This window comes from Malus domestica, chromosome 17 (assembly GCF_042453785.1).
Source record: "Malus domestica chromosome 17, GDT2T_hap1".
In the NCBI taxonomy this organism is placed as follows: Eukaryota; Viridiplantae; Streptophyta; class Magnoliopsida; order Rosales; family Rosaceae; genus Malus; species Malus domestica.
In genome coordinates this window covers 8,997,064-9,015,603 of record NC_091677.1, presented here as the reverse complement: position 1 = coordinate 9,015,603, position 18,540 = coordinate 8,997,064, and the positions used below count along the sequence as shown (strand labels likewise).

The 18,540-nt window shown below is 40.7% G+C and overlaps 2 protein-coding genes across 3 annotated transcripts; both read left to right on the top strand.

Moving 5' to 3' along the window:
* LOC103425990 (plant UBX domain-containing protein 4) lies at positions 1 to 11,233 on the top strand. The gene is made up of 4 exons (XM_017329736.3): positions 1 to 619; positions 1,198 to 1,486; positions 10,402 to 10,497; positions 10,589 to 11,233. The coding sequence occupies exons 1-4, from the start codon at positions 126 to 128 to the stop codon at positions 10,970 to 10,972; spliced, it is 1,263 nt and encodes a 420-aa protein (XP_017185225.3). The 5' UTR covers positions 1 to 125; the 3' UTR covers positions 10,973 to 11,233.
* Positions 11,234 to 13,819: 2,586 nt separating this feature from the next.
* LOC103404940 (homeobox protein knotted-1-like LET6) lies at positions 13,820 to 17,103 on the top strand. Of its 2 annotated transcripts, none has more exons than XM_008343899.4 (4): positions 13,820 to 14,227; positions 14,619 to 14,883; positions 16,178 to 16,431; positions 16,771 to 17,103. In XM_008343899.4, exons 1-4 carry the CDS (start codon positions 13,964 to 13,966, stop codon positions 16,987 to 16,989), a joined length of 1,002 nt encoding a protein of 333 aa, XP_008342121.3. In that variant the 5' UTR covers positions 13,820 to 13,963; the 3' UTR covers positions 16,990 to 17,103. The 2 variants fall into 2 exon arrangements, with proteins under 2 accessions (XP_008342121.3, XP_008342122.3); XM_008343900.4 differs by having other exon boundaries at positions 16,178 to 16,474.
* Positions 17,104 to 18,540: the final 1,437 nt, after the last annotated feature.

Below are 18,540 nucleotides of genomic sequence, written 5' to 3'. Positions count from 1 at the left end.
GCTTTAACTAAAATGTAGAGCACAAAACGGAAGCTTGAGTTTCTGAGGAATCTCACTCACTTGGAAGTCTTGGAAAACAATCAAGGAATCCGATTTGGAGCGAAACACTGAACGATCCAATCGCCATGGAAGCCGAAGCTCAAGAATCCAATCCCCAAAATGATGCCATCGTCAACTCCTTCTGCGAGATCACCTCCGCCTCGAAGCAAGAAGCCCTCTTCTTCCTTGAATCCCACAACTGGGACCTCGACGCCGCCGTTTCCACGTTTTTGGACAACAACGCCGCCGTCCCCGACGCAGCCGAGGCCACCCACGCCGCCCCGCGCTCAATCCCCGCCTCCCACTCTCCCTCTCCCTCACCCTCGCACTCCCCCAATTACTCTCCCTCGCAGTCCCCGCCGCGCTCTCGCTCGCCGTCGCCCGCGTCTCGTGCGCCCTACCAGCTCCGATCGAAGCGCGCCGCCGCTAGTGGATCCGACAGCAAGGGTGATGCCAACCCGCCATCTGCGAGTCGTCCGCGTGGCATACGCACGCTTTCCGATCTGAATCGGCCGGCAAAGAGCGGGTCCGATAGTGACTCCGATGAACCCCAGGAGTATTACACTGGTGGAGAGAAAAGGTACTTTATTTCTTAGTTCTTGTTTGGTTCCCAGGAAAATGATCGATTTTTTCCCTAATTTGGATAGTTTATTGCTTTTAACCCTATGTTTAGGAACCCAGAAAACAGTAGAAAGCTAATCAATAATGCTGAATGTTTACGTTGTGATATCAATGCATTTTATCTTCTTTCTTCGTTTTGTAACATTCATTCTTCCGTTGCGTTTGGTTGCTGAGAAAAACCAAAGTTAGTACAACAACAATCAAGCCTTATCCCACTAAGTGGGGTCGGTTGTATGAATCATAGAATACCATTGCACGCCAAGTCTACCAAAAGAAAGAAAATTTCAATTCGTTGTCAATGATATCGTAATGGTGTGCAAGTAGATTATTTTTAGACTGGAGAACGTTGTGGAGTAATATCGTAATGGGGTTCTGTTTGTAACATTATCACTTTTGTTTCTATATGAGCTATCTGTGGAATTCCATTTTTGTGCAGATGTAAACCATCTTTGACGTATATAAATTTGCAATTGTTTTCATGTTGTAATCATGCAATTAGTTTTTAGTTTTAATTTGTCCTGTTGTTGCTGGTTCTAGTGGAATGCTTGTCCAAGACCCTACCAAAGGCAGCGATGTGGATTCAATATTCAGACAAGCTAGGCAGCTGGCGGCCACACAAGGACCTCTAGATGTCCATCAGCCTTCTTCAAGCTCCAAAAGTTTCAGTGGAACAGCTAGATTGCTTTCAGGGGAGACCGTCCCGACTGCTGCTCCTCAGCCGCCTGAAACTATCGTTCACACTATCACTTTTTGGAGGAATGGGTTTTCTGTAGATGATGGTCCTTTGCGGAGGCTGGATGATCCCGAAAATGCACCCTTCCTGGAAGTAAGTTCTAATGATACTTGACCTATATAGGGTTTAGTGGGTACTTTTTACTGCATTGATATCAAAACTGAAATGTTATATCAGGGGATCGGATCCTTGGCTTAGTCAAGCAATGCTAAAATGACTCCTAAAACATATAATGGCTCCTAACCGTTGTCTCAAAACATATAATGGCTCCTAAAATGTCACATAGTAAGCTACAACCAAAAGAAAAATGTATAAAACAACTGGTGATCTTGCTTTCTTTATGTATAAAACATCGTATTGACAATCATTAACTGTTTGGCTGAGCTAAGAATTTCAAGGACAGAAGAGTAGTTTGGCTTAAAGGTGATAAGACAAGAATTTGCATATATATAAAACCGACCATAACTCTTATGATGAACAAAACTTATTTACTTCCTCATGTATTGATCTCATTATTTTGATTAGTAGCTCTCCCTTCGCTTTTTTTTTTTTTTTTGCAAGTATAGATATTCATTTTGTTGTTGTTGTATTTTTCCTTTAACTCCGCCTATGTCTTACATGGCCGGTCCCAAGCCCGGATAAAGGAGGAGGGGGAGGGCGTCAGGTAGTCGACAGCCGGCACTCCATGATCACGTCGAATCCTTATGAAAATGAATCCAGAACAAAATCGCGCTAAAGCTAGGGCGTCACCCGTAAGTGGCGCGCTGTGTGGCCCGAGCACAGTGATAAGTGAGCAAGGGTCGCTGTATCTCCATCGGCACCCGGATGCATTGTTAAATGAGCAAGGGGGCCATAGAAACTTCTTTTCGAACGACTCCACTCAAAGTTGTTTGGGAGCATATGCTCCTATCAACTTTACCCGGGACACACAAAAGAAGTACTTTGATCCTATTAGACGGGGGAGGGTGAAGAAGCTAGGACAGAAGGGTAGAGTTCAAGAGAGCAAAATGCGTTTAGGAACGTGGAATATAGGAACCTTAACGGGAAAATCTATGGAAGTAGTGGAAGTTATGGTGAGGAGAAGGATAAATATTATGTGCCTACAAGAAACTAAGTGGGTTGGTAGTAAGGCAAAGGATCTAGAAAACTCAGGGTTTAAACTTTGGTATTCGGGCACAAATAGAACGAGAAACGGTGTTGGCATCATCGTGGACAAGACCTTGGTACAAGATGTTGTAGATATCAAGAGGGTAGGAGATAGAATCATGGCAATCAAGATTGTAATAGGACAAGAACTTATCAATGTGATTAGTGCGTACGCACCTCAAGTAGGGTTGGATACGAGTTCGAAGGAGAAATTTTGGGAAGATCTTGGAGACTTGGTGCAAGGAATTGCTCAGACGGAGAAGTTATTTATAGGAGGAGATTTAAATGGACACGTGGGCAGGGAGACAGGCAACTATGGAGGTTTTCATGGTGGCCATGGTTTTGGGGAGAGAAACGAGAATGGGGAAGCTATCTTGGATTTTGCAATGGCATATGATCTCTTCTTAGCCAACACCTTCTTTAAGAAGAGAGAAGAACATGTGATCACCTACAAAAGTGGGTCGTCAAAAACACAAATAGATTTTCTTCTAATGAGGAAAGGGGATCGTATAACTTGTAAGGATTGCAAAGTTATACCAGGAGAGAGCGTGGCTAATCAACATCGCTTGTTGGTGATGGATGTACATATCAAAAGAGTAAGACAAAAGAACAAGACTTGGAAGTGCCCAAGAACTAGATGGTGGAATCTAAAAGAAGAAAAACAAGCCATTTTCAAAGAGAAGGTAATCACCCAATGTGTGTGGGATAGAGATGGGGAAGCTAGCCAAATGTGGGATTCCATGGCTAGTTGTATCCGAAAAGTAGCAAAAGAGGTATTAGGAGAGTCCAAGGGCTTTGCCCCACACCAAAAGGAATCTTGGTGGTGGAATGAGGAGGTACAAACAAAGGTGAAGGCTAAGAAGGAATGTTGTAAAGCCTTATACAAGGAGAGGACCGATGAAAATGGTGAAATGTATAGAAAAGCGAAGCAAGAGGCGAAGAAAGCTGTCAGAGAAGCTAAGTTAGCGGCTTACGACGATATGTATAAACGACTAGATACCAAAGAAGGAGAGTTGGATATCTATAAACTAGCTAGAGCAAGGGAAAAGAAGACAAGGGACCTAAACCAAGTGAGGTGCATCAAGGATGAGGATGGAAAGGTTCTTGCTACAGAGAACGCGGTTAAAGACAGATGGAGAGGTTATTTTCATAATCTTTTCAATGAAGGACATGAAAGGAGTGCTTCTTTAGGGGAGTTGAGTAACTCAGAAGAGTGTAGAAACTACTCCTTTTATCGTCGAATCCGGAAGGAAGAAGTGGTTGTAGCTTTGAAGAAGATGAAGCATAGAAAAGCAATAGGCCCAGACGATATACCAATTGAAGTGTGGAAAGTTTTGGGAGAGACAGGTATAACATGGCTCACTGACCTTTTCAATAGGATTTTGAAAACGAAGAAGATGCCAAATGAGTGGCGAACGAGCACTTTGGTGCCTATCTACAAGAATAAGGGCGACGTACAAAATTGCATGAACTATAGGGGTATTAAGCTAATGAGTCATACAATGAAGCTCTGGGAGAGAGTCATTGAGCATAGATTGAGGCAAGAGACACGGGTTTCGGACAACCAATTCGGGTTCATGCCAGGGCGCTCAACCATGGAGGCAATCTATCTCTTACGAAGATTGATGGAAAGATATAGAGATGGGAAAAAGGATTTACACATGGTCTTTATAGATTTGGAAAAAGCGTATGATAGGGTCCCAAGAGACATTCTTTGGAGGATTTTAGAGAAGAAAGGAGTACGAGTAGCATATATCCAAGCTATAAAGGATATGTATGAAGGAGCAAAGACTGCCGTAAGAACTCATGAAGGACAAACCGAAAGCTTTCCCATAACTGTAGGATTACATCAAGGCTCATCCTTAAGTCCTTACCTTTTTGCGTTGGTAATGGATGAGTTAACAGGACATATTCAAGATGATATTCCTTGGTGTATGCTTTTCGCAGACGATATAGTGTTGATAGATGAAACTCAGGAAGGGGTAAATGCAAAGCTTAACCTTTGGAGAGAAGTGTTGGAATCTAAAGGTCTTCGCCTAAGCCGATCAAAGACAGAATATATGGAGTGCAAGTTCAGTGCAAATGGAGACCAAAACGAGTTAGGGGTGAGGATCGGAGATCAAGAAATACCAAAGAGCGACCGTTTTCGTTACCTAGGATCTATCTTGCAAAAGAACGGAGAATTAGATGGAGATCTCAACCATAGAATACAAGCTGGATGGATGAAGTGGAAGAGTGCATCCGGCGTGTTGTGTGACCGCCGTATGCCACTGAAGCTCAAGGAAAAATTTTATAGGACGACAATAAGGCCGGCGATGCTGTATGGCACAGAATGTTGGGCGGTGAAACATCAACACGTACACAAAATGGGTGTAGCGGAGATGAGGATGCTTCGTTGGATGTGTGGGCACACGAGAAAGGATAAGATTAGGAATGAGGATATCCGGGGTAAAGTAGGAGTAGCCGAAATTGAAGGAAAGATGAGAGAAAATCGGTTACGGTGGTTTGGACATGTGCAAAGAAGGCCTACTGACGCTCCGATTAGAAGATGCGACTATGGGACAGAGGTTCAGGGCCGAAGGGGTAGAGGAAGACCTAGGAAAACTTTGGAAGAGACTCTAAGAAAAGACTTAGAGTACTTGGATCTAACGAAGGACATGACACAGGATCGAGCACAATGGCGTTCTAAGATTCATATAGCCGATCCCACTCAGTTACTTGGATTTTCCAAGTCTCCAACCAAGAAGTTTTCCTCACTCGGGAAATTAAGGGAACACTACCCCAACCTACATGCTCCACTCAGAAAGCTTCAACATACAAGCTTCAACAAAAGAAAATTCAAAGAACTTAGCGAAGAAGGCTTTGGTGTATTTAACACAATACGTTGAAATGAAGGAAAGCTTATTTATTGATATCCCCGATAAGCTACAAATATGTACATATACATGAGTCAAAATAAACACACAAGAGGGAGCCTTCACAAAGGTTGCTTAGGGGAAGTCTCAGCAGTCGGTAGAGCCCCAGAAAGAGAAGGCACCGGAGGGGGATCATTTGGAGCCTCAGTACTGGACAGAACCCTAGGAGGAGGAGGCATCAGAGGTTGATCATTTGGAGCTTCATTACGCGGTACAGCCCCAGAAGACGAAGGCAATAAATGCCTTTGGAACAAACCCACAAATCTCTGATGATCAAGTAAAACCTGACCATCAGTTTCCTTCATCTGGTCAAGCTTCCTCTTCATGTTTGTAGCATAGTCATGTGCGAGCCGGTGCAACTGTTTATTCTCATGCTTGAGCCCTCTAATCTCCTGTTTGAGACTCATCACTTCAGCCGCCAATGATTCAACTTGGCGGGTTCGAGCAAATAGGCGTTGGGCCATATTAGACACAGAACCTGCACATTGAACACTGAGAGCCAGCGAATCCTTAACAGCTAACTCATCAGACCGTTTGGAAAGTAGTCTGTTATCTTTGGGAGTGAGAAGGTTCCTAGCCACCACCGCAGCGGTCATATCATTCTTCATCACGGAATCCCCAACGGTAAGAGGACCAGTTGGGGAGACGAAGGATGGGCGCCATATGTTGTCTGGAGAAGGCGGGGCTGCCTCTTCAACAAGGTTCAAGTCAAAACGACGGTCGGAGGGGCCAGACATTTTCAAAGGTGTTGAAGAGAGAAGAGGTCGGACAAATCAAGATATTAGAAGTGCAAGAATGAAGCTTCTACTGGTGGAGATTCAAGTGTGCTTTGGAACTTAATGCCAGCCTCTATAAAAATCTGCACTCGACGGAGCTTCAGAAATCAAAGAGGCGCCTGCTCAGAAATCGAAGAGGCGTTTGCTTTCTCAAAAGTTGGGCTGCTTAGAGATCACGAGGGTTGATCTCAGAAATCGAAGAGCCGTTTGCTTTCTCAAAAGTTGGGCTGCTCAAAGACCACGAAGGCCGATCTCAGAAATCGAAGAGGCGCTCGCTTTCTCAAAAGCTGGGCTCCCTAGAGACCACGAGGGCCGATCTCAGAAATCGAAGAGGCACCTACTTTTCCAGCCTTGTCAGCACCTGTCACACGCACACTCAGCTTTGCGGAAATTATGGGCATTCTGTCAAAGACTTCTGGGGAAGTAGAAAACACATGAATCTTACTGTTCAATCACCCACTTCCCACACGCAACAATAGCTCATGGGTACCACAGATAACTTTGCCAAAGTTCTCTGCCAAAGTTGAGCACGTGAAGCTTGCAGCTCCCACTACATCGCTCTGACCAAGAAGGGTAAAAGAATAGCAAAGAAACAGCACTAACAAAGTTTAGACCCATAAATTTTGAAGGTCTAGCTACCATATTATTACCCACAAGGGTAAAGGAACAGTACCACTGCTGGATAATTGGAAAGTCCATGTATGTCAACCTCTGTGCTTCGTGGCAAGGTAGACTAGCAAACATGCCCAACCTTTACTCACATTCGAGAAAACACTCCCAATAAGATTGCTTGCTCCAAAATCGAAGAGGCACCGTCCTCCGAATCTAAAGAGCCAGACTCCCAACATGACTACTTTCTTAAAAATCGAAGAGATGGTAAAGGAACAGTACCATTGCTGGATAATTGGAAAGTCCCTGTGTGTCAACCTCTGTGCTTCGTGGCAAGGTAGACTAGCAAACATGCCCAACCTTTACTCACATTCGAGAAAACACTCCCAACAAGATTGCTTGCTCCAAAATCGAAGAGGCACCACCCTCCGAATCTCGAGAGCCAGTCTCCCAACATGATTACTTTCTCAAAAATCGAAGAGACACTGCTCCCCGAATCTCGAGAGCCAGACCCCCAGCATGATTGCTTTCTCAAAAATCGGTGAGGCACCGTTCTCCGAATCAATCGAAGAGGCGCTCGCTTTCTCAAAAGCTGGGCTGCTCAGAGACCACGAGGGCCGATCTCAGAAATCGAAGAGGCACCTACTTTTCTAGCCTTGTCAGCACCTGTCACACGCACACTCAGCTTTGCAGAAATTATGGGCATTTTGTCGAAGACTTCTGGTGAAGTAGAAAGCACATGAATCTTACTGTTCAATCACCCACTTCCCACACGCAACAATAACTCATGGGTACCACAGATCACTTTGCCAAAGTTCTCTGCCAAAGTTGAGCACGTGAAGCTTGCAGCTCCCACTACATCGCTCTGACCAAGAAAGGTAAAAGAATAGCAAAGAAACAGCACTAACAAAGTTTAGACACATAAATTTTGAAGGTCTAGCTACCATATTATTACCCACAAGGGTAAAGGAACAGTACCACTGCTGGATAGTTGGAAAGTCCCTGTGTGTCAACCTCTGTGCTTCGTGGCAAGGTAGACTAGCAAACATGCCCAACCTTTACTCATATTCGAGAAAACAGTCCCAACAAGATTGCTTGCTCCAAAATCGAAGAGGCACCGTCCTCCGAATCTCGAGAGCCAGACTCCCAACATGACTACTTTCTCAAAATCGAAGAGAGGGTAAAGGAACAGTACCATTGCTGGATAATTGGAAAGTCCCTGTGTGTCAACCTTTGTGCTTCGTGGCAAGGTAGACTAGCAAACATGTCCAACCTTTACTCACATTCGAGACAACACTCCCAACAAGATTGCTTGCTCCAAAATCGAAGAGGCACCGCCTTCCGAATCTCGAGAGCCAGACTCCCAACATGATTACTTCCTCAAAAATCGAAGAGACACTGCTCTCCGAATCTCGAGAGTCAGACCCCCAGCATGATTGCTTTCTCAAAAATCGAAGAGGCATCGTTCTCCGAATCTCGAGAGCCAGATACCACAGACCACTTTTTCAAAGTGCTCTGACAGAGTTAAAACATGTGAAACTGGCAGCTCCCACTACCGTGCAATGACCAAGCAGGGTAAAGGAATAGCATTACTACTTGTTGTTAGGGAGACTCCTATATATGTCGACCTCCATCCCCAACGGACAGGCAGACCTGCAAAAATGCTCAACCCTTCATCATATCTGAGAGGGCACTCCCAACAAAGCCTTTCGAAATATTCAGCTTTCTTTCCCCCCGATAATACCTCTGCAAACAAGCTATACTAGAGCAAGAATATCTCATATCATCAGGGTTAAAAGCAAGAGTATCCCATATCATGCTTTTTCCCTGTTTTTTCTTTTGGCCTTGTTTTTACCTGCAAGACAAGGAGAAAGAGAGCAATCAGTCAGTACTTGGAATCAAGCTTCCAGCCAGGAACTGACTGCCTGGAACCCCTTACCTGATTACTTACCTGGCATTGCTCTCGAGTACTCATCTTCATCATCTTATGTTTCCAGGGAAGATTCCGCATCTGCTTGAGGAACAGATAGGGCAAGTGCGAAGGATACAAGGAAGCATGTGGAGACAAGCGTAACAACACACGTGCCGATACATCCATTACTCTGTCAAAAGCAAAAGTATCCCATATCAGCAGGGTGGAACGTACTCTAGATTTGATGGACTTGTTTTGACCCTCAAATTCTTCAGTCGGCCTTATACTCTGGAGGAAACCAGAAAACCCTCCAGCTTAGTTCAAGAATAAGCCTGTGGAAAGTTACTTCTTCAAAAGCAAAAGTATCTCATATCATCTCTTCTCATTTTTCTTCTCTTTATCCTTCATGCTGCTGCAAGATGGGGAGAAGGTGAACAATCAGTCGGAGCTCTGATTGCTTACCTTGTCTGTCACCTCTTTCAGCAGACCCCCTAGCTCGGCGACTTGGGGGACTCCTACTACATGGTTTGTATCGCGCTTGACCAAGCCTGAAACTACAAGTAAGCTTCAAGTGAAATTGATACATTACCTTGTGCATCTCCACCAGTTAAAGATACCACCCCTGGATGGAGGAAGAGTACTTCCAGAGAAGATGCCACATCTACCTATGAGACAGATAAGGCAAGTCAAGACGACACCACACTCCGATACTTAGAAGTTTCGTGATTACGAGATCATTATCCCACAATATTTCCTAATGTCATTTGTACTAAATCATTCACTCGTACTCACTAAAGGAGAGCTTGAACCTATGTACTTGTGTAAACCCTTCACAATTAATGAGAACTCTTCTATTCCGTGGGCGTAGCCAATCTGGGTGAACCACGTACATCTTGTGTTTGCTTTCCTATCTCTATCCATTTATATACTTATCCACACTAATGACCGGAGCAATCTAGCGAAGATCACAAAAAGCGACCGTTTTCGTTACCTAGGATCTATCTTGCAAGAGAACGGAGAATTAGATGGAGATCTCAACCATAGAATACGAGCTGGATGGAAAGAGTGCATCCGGCGTGTTGTGTGACCGTCGTAGGCCACTGAAGCTCAAGGGAAAATTTTATAGGACGGCAATAAGGCCAGCGATGTTGTATGGCAGAGAATGTTGGGTGGTGAAGCATCAACACGTACACAAAATGGGTGTAGCGGAGATGAGGATGCTTCGTGGGATGTGTGGGCACACGAGAAAGGATAAGATTGGGAATGAGGATATCCGAGGTAAAGTAGGAGTAGCCGAAATTGTAGGAAAGATGAGAGAAAATCGGCTCTGGTGATTTGGACATGTGCAAAGAAGGCCGACTGACGCTCCGGTTCGAAGATGTGACTACGGGACAGAGGTTCAGGGCCGAAGGGGTAGAGGAAGACCTAGGAAAACTTTGGAAGAGACTCTAAGAAAAGACTTAGAGTACTTGGATCTAACGGAGGGCATGACACAAAACCGAGCGCAATGGCGTTCTAGGATTCATATAGCCGACCCCACTTAGTGGGAAAAGGCTTTGTTGTTGTTGTTGTTGTTGTTGTTGTATTTTTCCTTTGATTTGATCTCTCTTCTGAGTACTGATAGGAAATGTTATGTTTTTATGAATGCAGAGCATCAAGAAGTCCGAGTGCCCGAAAGAGCTTGAACCAGGCAATAAGAGGACTGCTGTTCATGTTAATCTTACTAGGCGGGATGAAGAATATCCTGTTTGTGCTTTGTTCTCTCCTACTCTGGTATACGTTATTAATATGCATCTGGTGCAATCTTTCTGATCCCATTGAGCTTATTATTTTGCAGGAACCAATGAAGAGGCATGTTGCTTTTCAGGGTGTTGGAAGAACTTTAGGTGGCAGCACCTCTGCGGCAGCTACCACTGACTCAACTGCTGCAGCTCCTCCCCTTACAGGCGCTCCATTGCCTTCAATGGGCTTAGTTGTGGATCAGTCATTGCCGTCAACCTCTGTTCAGCTAAGGTTAGCAGATGGCACGCGTATGGTATCCCGCTTCAACTACCACCATACAATCAGAGACATCCATGCTTTTATTGATGCCTCAAGACCTGATGGGACAAGAAGTTACCGACTGCAGACGATGGGGTTCCCTCCCAAACAGCTGACAGATCTAGACCAGACCATAGAGCAAGCCGGTATAGCCAATTCTGTTATTATCCAAAAACTCTAGGAGGTTGCAAACACGTCTCATCAATGCGCAAGCTTGATTTCAAGTGCATCTGTCCTTCGCTCGGATCTATTTTTCTCTGATGAATTTCTGTTATACCGACGAAATTTGAAAATTATCTACGAAATCAACGACAACTTTTATGTTCTTTTGATGCAGTAGACTATCTGTTTTGCAAAGCATGCGAAGTTCGGTTTGATAGGTAAATTGTTGAAATTATCAGATCATTTGGTGGAGTATATGATTTTTCAATTCGAGTCCAAATGAGATGCTTTTCGTTTTAACGCTCTTTTTGTTATCACAATGCCCAACAAATTATTTACATTCGTACCCGAAGTCTTAGGTTTGGAGAGATTTTTTTCAAATACCGCTATTCAATCGGTACTTCACTTGTATTATCTTTTCATGTTTCTTCACTTATTTTATGACAATTGAATTATCCGTTTGAATACCGCCCTCCTTAAAAAGGGAATAAAACGTAGAATAGTTTTGTTATGTGAAGAGAGAGACAAAATGTTCAAGTAATAAGGTAAGGTAAAGTTTTAGCATTCTTTGTCTTATGAAGAGAGAGATAGACATAAAAAGGAAAACGTGTAGCAAATAACCTTATGTTTGGATGAAGAAATTTAAGATTACTAAGGAATTTTAAAATGACGGTAATTGAAATGACGGGATTTTATTTTCTAGAATTTATGAATTTGTTGTTTGGTTAATCTAAAAGAATATGGAATTGAATATGTAATTTATTATTTTTAAGCTCTCAATCATAGAAATTGGGAAATGACACCTATTTACATGGAATTTAAACTTGGGAATTGGAGGTCCCAAATTCCAAATTTTTTTTCCACGCGGAAATTCTAAATTTCTATGTTTATGAATCTTTCTATGTTTATGAATCCAAAGTAAGGAATTGGTGCATGTCAATTTATAAATTCTGACTTTTATACAAATTCTAAGTTTATTTTCCTCATCCAAACATAGTGTAAGTTTATATTTCTTGACACTTGTTCAATGTAATATTATTGATTTATATAGATACATTTATACATATATGAGAGGGCCTAAAGTATGAGAGAGGATCCTCACCTTTGTGAGGATCTCGGAGATCCTCAAAGCACATCCATTTATTGTACATTGTGCGGTTGGAAATCATTGTAAATTTTTTTATTTAAAATTAAATATAAATAGTACTTAACGAAAATTGACCATCATAATGCACAATGATCGCATATGATTGGAAAATTCCTGAAATCCTCACAAAAATTAATCCTCTCTCCTAAGGTACCAATCTCCCAGTAACATTGGAAAGAATGAGTGTCTTTATAGGATTTAAAGCAGTGTGGGTGAAACAAAAGGCAAGCTTGACCTCATTTGCAAGATTGTCATCTCAATATTTCCCATATCGTAATTTTCAACATTGTCGTAATTTTATAACTATTTCATCTATAATCACTTAATTAGCATTTTCGACAGCACTAGCTATTTCAACTAATTTTGAATATATTTTTTCTCAACATGGAAGTGTGGATAAAATGAGAGAAACCATGCTTCGGCTGCTGCTGAAAAAAGAGTTGAAAATTCAATCATAAATGGACACGTATCTGAATAATTACAAATGAAATTATGATTGGATTACAAATGGACACTTATCTGAATAATTGAAATTGAAAACTTGCCCATTTATGATTGGATTTTAGCAGCACTTACGGCTCTTCTTTCAGCAGCAGTGAAGCATGCAAAGAGTGGGTGAGGTGAGTTTTTCACTATTAAATGTTCAACGTGTTGTAGTTCTCTCATTTTGGCTATATTTAGCTGGCAATGGTTCACAATTTACCTTTAGAGAATTGAGATATATAATGTATTTGACGTTTTACACTCAATTCGAATTTTTTAATACTCTGTTGGTTGAGGGAATATGAGATTAGTAAAGAATTTTAAAATGACAAAAATTGAGATGACGAAATTTTATTTTTTAAAATTTGTGAATTTTTTTGTTTGATTAGCCTAAAAGAATAATGAAAATTGAATACATAATTTGTTATTTTTAAACTCTTACTCATAAAAATTTGAAAATGACACCTATTAACATAGAATTTAAACTTGAGAATTGGAGGTTCCAAATTCTAAGTTTTTTGTCTAAGCTGAAATTCTAAATTTCTAAGTTTATAAATCTAAACAAAATAATTGGTGCATGTTAATTTATAATTTTTTATTTTTATCATAATTCTAAATTTATTTCCTTCTTCCAAACATAAAGTGTAATGGAAATGACGATCACTAGACTAGATGTGAGATATAGGGCAATGGAGGAGGGAATCGGATCCCCTCCGGACCTAAATAAACTTAGCCTAAGGATCAAAGGATTCAGACTTTTGAAATTTGATCCAACGATTACAAATAAGGAGTCATCTAAAAGTTATAATAATTGTAATCGTTGAATCAAATTTCAACTGTCTGAATCTTTTAATATTTAGACTTAATTTATTTAGATCAGGAATCTGATTATTTAGAGGAGAGAGTGTTGGAAAAGGAAATCCAAAATCACCACAGAACATTTAAATGGATGGATGGATGGATAGACGGAAAGTGACTGACGACCATCGATTACCAAGATGGACTGTTAACATTTGATCACATCAATCATCAAACAGCAGATATAGGTTACAGTGGTAATTAAATAATTTGCACTGTGGAGTGAGGATCGAAGGGAAAGGCAACGTGCGGTACAGAAGCAGAAGCTTTAATGGAAAGTAGTACAATAAACAAATTGCTTTTTAAATATTTCATCGGGAAAGAAAAGGGTTCGGTCATGTAATTTTTTGACTGACGACCACTGTACACAAAGACTGTCCGAGTTTTAGCTTAAAAACCGGGAGCCAAGTCCTCTTCTGAAAAAGAAAGAAAAAGCTCGCTGTTCCACTTCCAGGCCACTGAAGTGCGAAGACAGAGAGAGAATATGTAAATTAGGGTTTCTAGAGAGAGAGGGGGAGAGAGATGGAAGGAGGAATCAGTCGTAATAGTGGCAATTTAGGGTTTCTGGATTCTTCTTTAGCCGCTGCCCTAATGAATTCAGAAACCAGAACTACTAGTAGCAGCAGTTATAGTAAGAAGTTTCTTTCCCTACCTTTGATCAACAATATTCCCAACTTACAAAGCCATCCGCATGAGCCTATTGATCAGGAGATGAGCGTGAAAGCTAAGATTATGGCTCATCCTCTCTACCCTCAACTCTTGTCTGCCTATGTCAATTGCTTAAAGGTATCTCTATCTTCTCTCTCACACCCCACATACCCAATTTACTACACACAATTTTTGTGGTTTCGTGACCGTAGCCGAATTGGTTAGAGCACTGTACTCACTCTTTCATTTAGAATGAATGAGTAGAATATTGAGGTGTTAAAAAAAATAAAAAAGAGAATTTGTGGTCTATGAAAGGAATATATCTAATCTACAGATACCTGTATTAACATTTGCATTGCCCCGTAGAACTTTTGAATATTGTTTTCAATGATTATTTGTCATAAGTTGGTAGCTAGCAAGGTTTCAGTTTTATGAGTTCTCTCTGCATGTCCTTGTTATCTGTGGTCCGTGTTGATTTTGAGAAATTGATTAATTACAAAACTAATGAGATATATTAAATTGTTATTAGGTTGGGGCACCTGCTGAAGTGTTGGCTAGGTTAGAGCAGGTCTGTAGTGCTAATAATTCTGAGGCAGCAAAGAGGAGTAGCATAAGAGGAGGAGATAATCATCCAGACGCTGCGCTGGACCAGTTCATGGAGGCGTATTGCGAGATGCTGACCAAGTACGAGGAAGAGCTCACAGAACCCTTCAAAGAAGCCATGCTTTTCCTCTCCAACATTGACACCCAGCTCAAAGCTCTTACTCTTCACTCTAATTCCTCTTCAGATTCTGGTATCTCTCTAATCTTTTCTTGAATCTTCATTTGCAACCAACTGTTTCCAAGGTTCTAATAGACTTTAGACACTAGTTGGGCGGTGGATTGGGCCTAGCGCCTAGACGGCTAGGCGGATTTAATTAAATGTATTATATTTCGTGTAAACAAGTGTGTGTCTATACTTCAAATATATATAATTTTATCATAAACTACAAAATAAAATGACATATACATTATGAAGTATTAAAACATAATAAAAACATGAGGAACAGATATATAATGTGTTTTCATTTAAATATTCAATAAGTATCTCACAATTTATTAAAAAAATAAAATGCAAAATGAAAGTTTACTATTTTGTCTAAGTGAGATGCAACCGAGGCGGGTGCTTAGGTGGGTTTGGACGGGCTAGGCGGGTGCCTAGGCAGTCTCCTCAGCAAGTCTAGATGTCATTTCTTAATTTTCAAATGCTTAGGTCATCTCTAATCGAATGGTCCAGAAGGCCAGAGGGCTGAAAATAGCCCAAAAACCGTCTCCAACCAAGGGCTAGGCCAGATAGCTTGTGGGCCCCACGGAATCTGAAAGGGTTGGCCCAATCCAACTAGCCTGGGGCTGGTAAGAAATTCTAGCAATCCTGTTGGATATAACCGACATGAATGCTTAAACAAATTTTTGAATCCAACGGCTAGCTGACGCTAGTTACCGTTCGATTCTTTTTTTTTTCTTTTTTTTTGGTTTTTTGGGCCTTTTTTTTTAATTCTTAAAAATTATATTTTTTTTCTCCTATAAATACCTAAACCATTCATTAAATTTAAGTTCTATTTTTTTTGGTTTTTTGGGCCAGTTACCGTTGTAGTTTTAAAATATAAGTTATAGTTTTTAAATTTAAGTTGTTGTTGGATTTGAATTTAAGTTGTTGTAGTTTTTAAATTTAAATAATAAGTTATGTTTGGCCCTATGGCGTTTTGGTCCTCGGTTGGAGACGGTTTTGTGACAGGGCTAAAACGAGCCTTATGGCCCTTTGACCTTCTGTTGGAGACGGATGCAAATATGGCCATGTATTGATCATGCATGTTTAAGCCATTGGACCAAATTCAACAGACCATTATTACATAGGTGTAGGTACTGAGTAGTACTAACTGCAGAAGGTGAAGAACCGAAGATAGAGAAAAATTAACTGTCTTCATCAAAATAACTGTGTACTGCCCTTCACCATTTTCATGAAGTTTGACTAATTAATATTTCTGGCTAGGTTATACATATATTATATATTCTTCCCTCTTCTGATTTTGTGGCCTGCATGATCATCAGCTATTGTTAGTAGTAGTGATTTTGTTGGGCAAAGTGGGTCTCCAAAAGAGGCTGATGCCATCAAGGAATGTTCCATGGATCCTCAAGCTGAAGATAGAGAACTCAAAGTTCAACTTTTGCGCAAATACAGTGGATATATGGGCACTCTCAAGCAGGAATTTATGAAGAAGAAAAAGAATGGAAAGTTGCCAGAGGAAGCCCGGCATCAGTTGCTGGATTGGTGGTGCAGACATTATAAGTGGCCTTATCCATCGGTACAAATATCATACTCATCTACATCCTTGTTCGTTTAGATCCGTACGTTCCAACTTTATTTCAAATCTGTACCATTCATTGTGTGATTTTTGCCGTAATTCATTTTCATGCTCTAAAAAAATGAGCAAACATTAGCATGAATTTAGTTTCTTGTCGTGGTAGGCAATGTAAATTGCGCAAGGATGCAACAATTCACCATGCTATCGTAATTCATATTCACAATCTAACAACATAATCATACAGTATCACGAATATTTAGTTTGTTGTTGTGGTACTGGTAGCATGATATATGTAGCATGATATATTATAAAGGGGTACCTCGACTATTACAAATGCAGGAGGCTCAGAAGCTAGCATTGGCAGAATCTACAGGTCTGGATCTTAAACAGATAAATAACTGGTTCATCAATCAAAGGAAACGCCATTGGAAGCCTTCGGAGGACATGCAGTTTGTTTTGATGGATCCAACTCTTCATCACCATCATCATCCCCACATCTATATGGACAATGCAATCTGCAATCCCTTCTCCATGGATTGTTCATCTACTCGGCTGTAATCATCACATTTGCATTCTAATTATTAGTATCGATCATAGGGCTTCTGTATTATGTATTATGAATGCATTATGACTTTGTCACTTTGGTCCCGCTTATTCGTCACTTTTCTACCATTTTCTGTCTCTGGAATTCTTATTTAATTTATTGGCTGAAAAATAAAATAAAATAAAAGAGTACAAAAACTGATAAGAAAGTTCTGAAGTCACTTTGGTTCAAAAGTCGTCTTGTTCCATTTTTTTTTTTTTTGCAACACGCTTGGTATTTGATACCAGCTTGTCGAATATTTTGTGAAAAAGTAGTTTTTAAGCCTTGTTTGGCAGCTCACACTATATTGATTATTTTAGTCGGATAGAATAATTTGTATTAAATTGACTAAATTAGTCGGACGTTTGATGCAGTACCGAATAAAGACCGACTATTTTATACTGTGTTGTTACTATTGAACTAAACATGGTAAATATCAATATTAAACTAAACAAGGTAAATACCAAAAATATATATGACAATATTTGGGAATTTCTTATATATTCATTAATCTCCAAAGTGGAGTATATATAAGAGTTACAATTGGTATTACATATGTACTTCACCAATGTGGGACAATAAACTACTATTTACACTATAACTAATATATAACTCGCAACATTCCCCCTCAAGTTGGTGCAAAGATGTCACACCTGCCTAACTTGTCAAGCGAGTTGGAAAACACATTATTAGACATAGCCTTAGTAAGAGCATCAACAAGTTGATCTACAGATCTCACAAACAGAAACATAATAATTTCAGCATCCAATTTTTCCTTAATGAAATGTCGATCAATCTCCACATGTTTTGTTCGATCATGTTACACTGGATTATGAGTAATCTCAATAGCAGTCTTGTTATCACAATGAAGCTTCATAACACCTTTGGCGTTAAACCCAAGATCTCTCAACAATTTTTTCAACCACAACAACTCACATACACCATGCGACATACCACGAAACTCAGCTTTTGCACTTGACCTAGCCACCACTTTTTGTTTCTTGCTTCTCCAAGTAACTAAATTACCACCCACAAACGTAAAGTATCCAGATGTAGATCGCCGATCAATGATAGAACCTGCCCAATCTGCATCTGTATACCCTTCGACATTCAAATGACCATTCTTGGAGAAAAACAGGCCTCTGCCAGAAGCCATCTTCAAGTACCTCAAAATACGGGTTACTGCATCCATATGAGCTTCACTAGGTGAGTGCATAAACTGACTTACCACACTAACTGCATAAGCAATGTCAGGGTAAGTGTGAGACAAATAAATTAATCTCCCCACAAGCCTTTGATACCGTTCCTTATGAGTAGGAACTTGGTCTGGAAATAAGCCCAGACGATGATTCTGCTTAATTGGAGTATCAACAGGTTTGCAATCTAACATACCTGTTTCAACTAACAAATCAAGAACATATTTCTGTTGAGACAGAAAAATACCATGCTTGGATCCTGCAACCTCGATTCCAAGAAAATACTTCAATTCACCCAATTCTTTCATCTCAAACTCAGTAGCTAAATAC

Excerpts from the sequence above, each read along its gene's own strand:
- LOC103425990 (XM_017329736.3), top strand. The coding sequence starts at position 126 with ATGGAAGCCGAAGCTCAAGAATCCAATCCCCAAAATGATGCCATCGTC. Across the intron at positions 1,487-10,401 it reads AAAATGCACCCTTCCTGGAA|AGCATCAAGAAGTCCGAGTG; the intron begins GTAAGTTCTAAT and ends TTATGAATGCAG. Across the intron at positions 10,498-10,588 it reads GGCGGGATGAAGAATATCCT|GAACCAATGAAGAGGCATGT; the intron begins GTTTGTGCTTTG and ends ATTATTTTGCAG.
- LOC103404940 (XM_008343899.4), top strand. The coding sequence starts at position 13,964 with ATGGAAGGAGGAATCAGTCGTAATAGTGGCAATTTAGGGTTTCTGGAT. Across the intron at positions 14,884-16,177 it reads TAATTCCTCTTCAGATTCTG|CTATTGTTAGTAGTAGTGAT; the intron begins GTATCTCTCTAA and ends CATGATCATCAG. Across the intron at positions 16,432-16,770 it reads ATAAGTGGCCTTATCCATCG|GAGGCTCAGAAGCTAGCATT; the intron begins GTACAAATATCA and ends TTACAAATGCAG.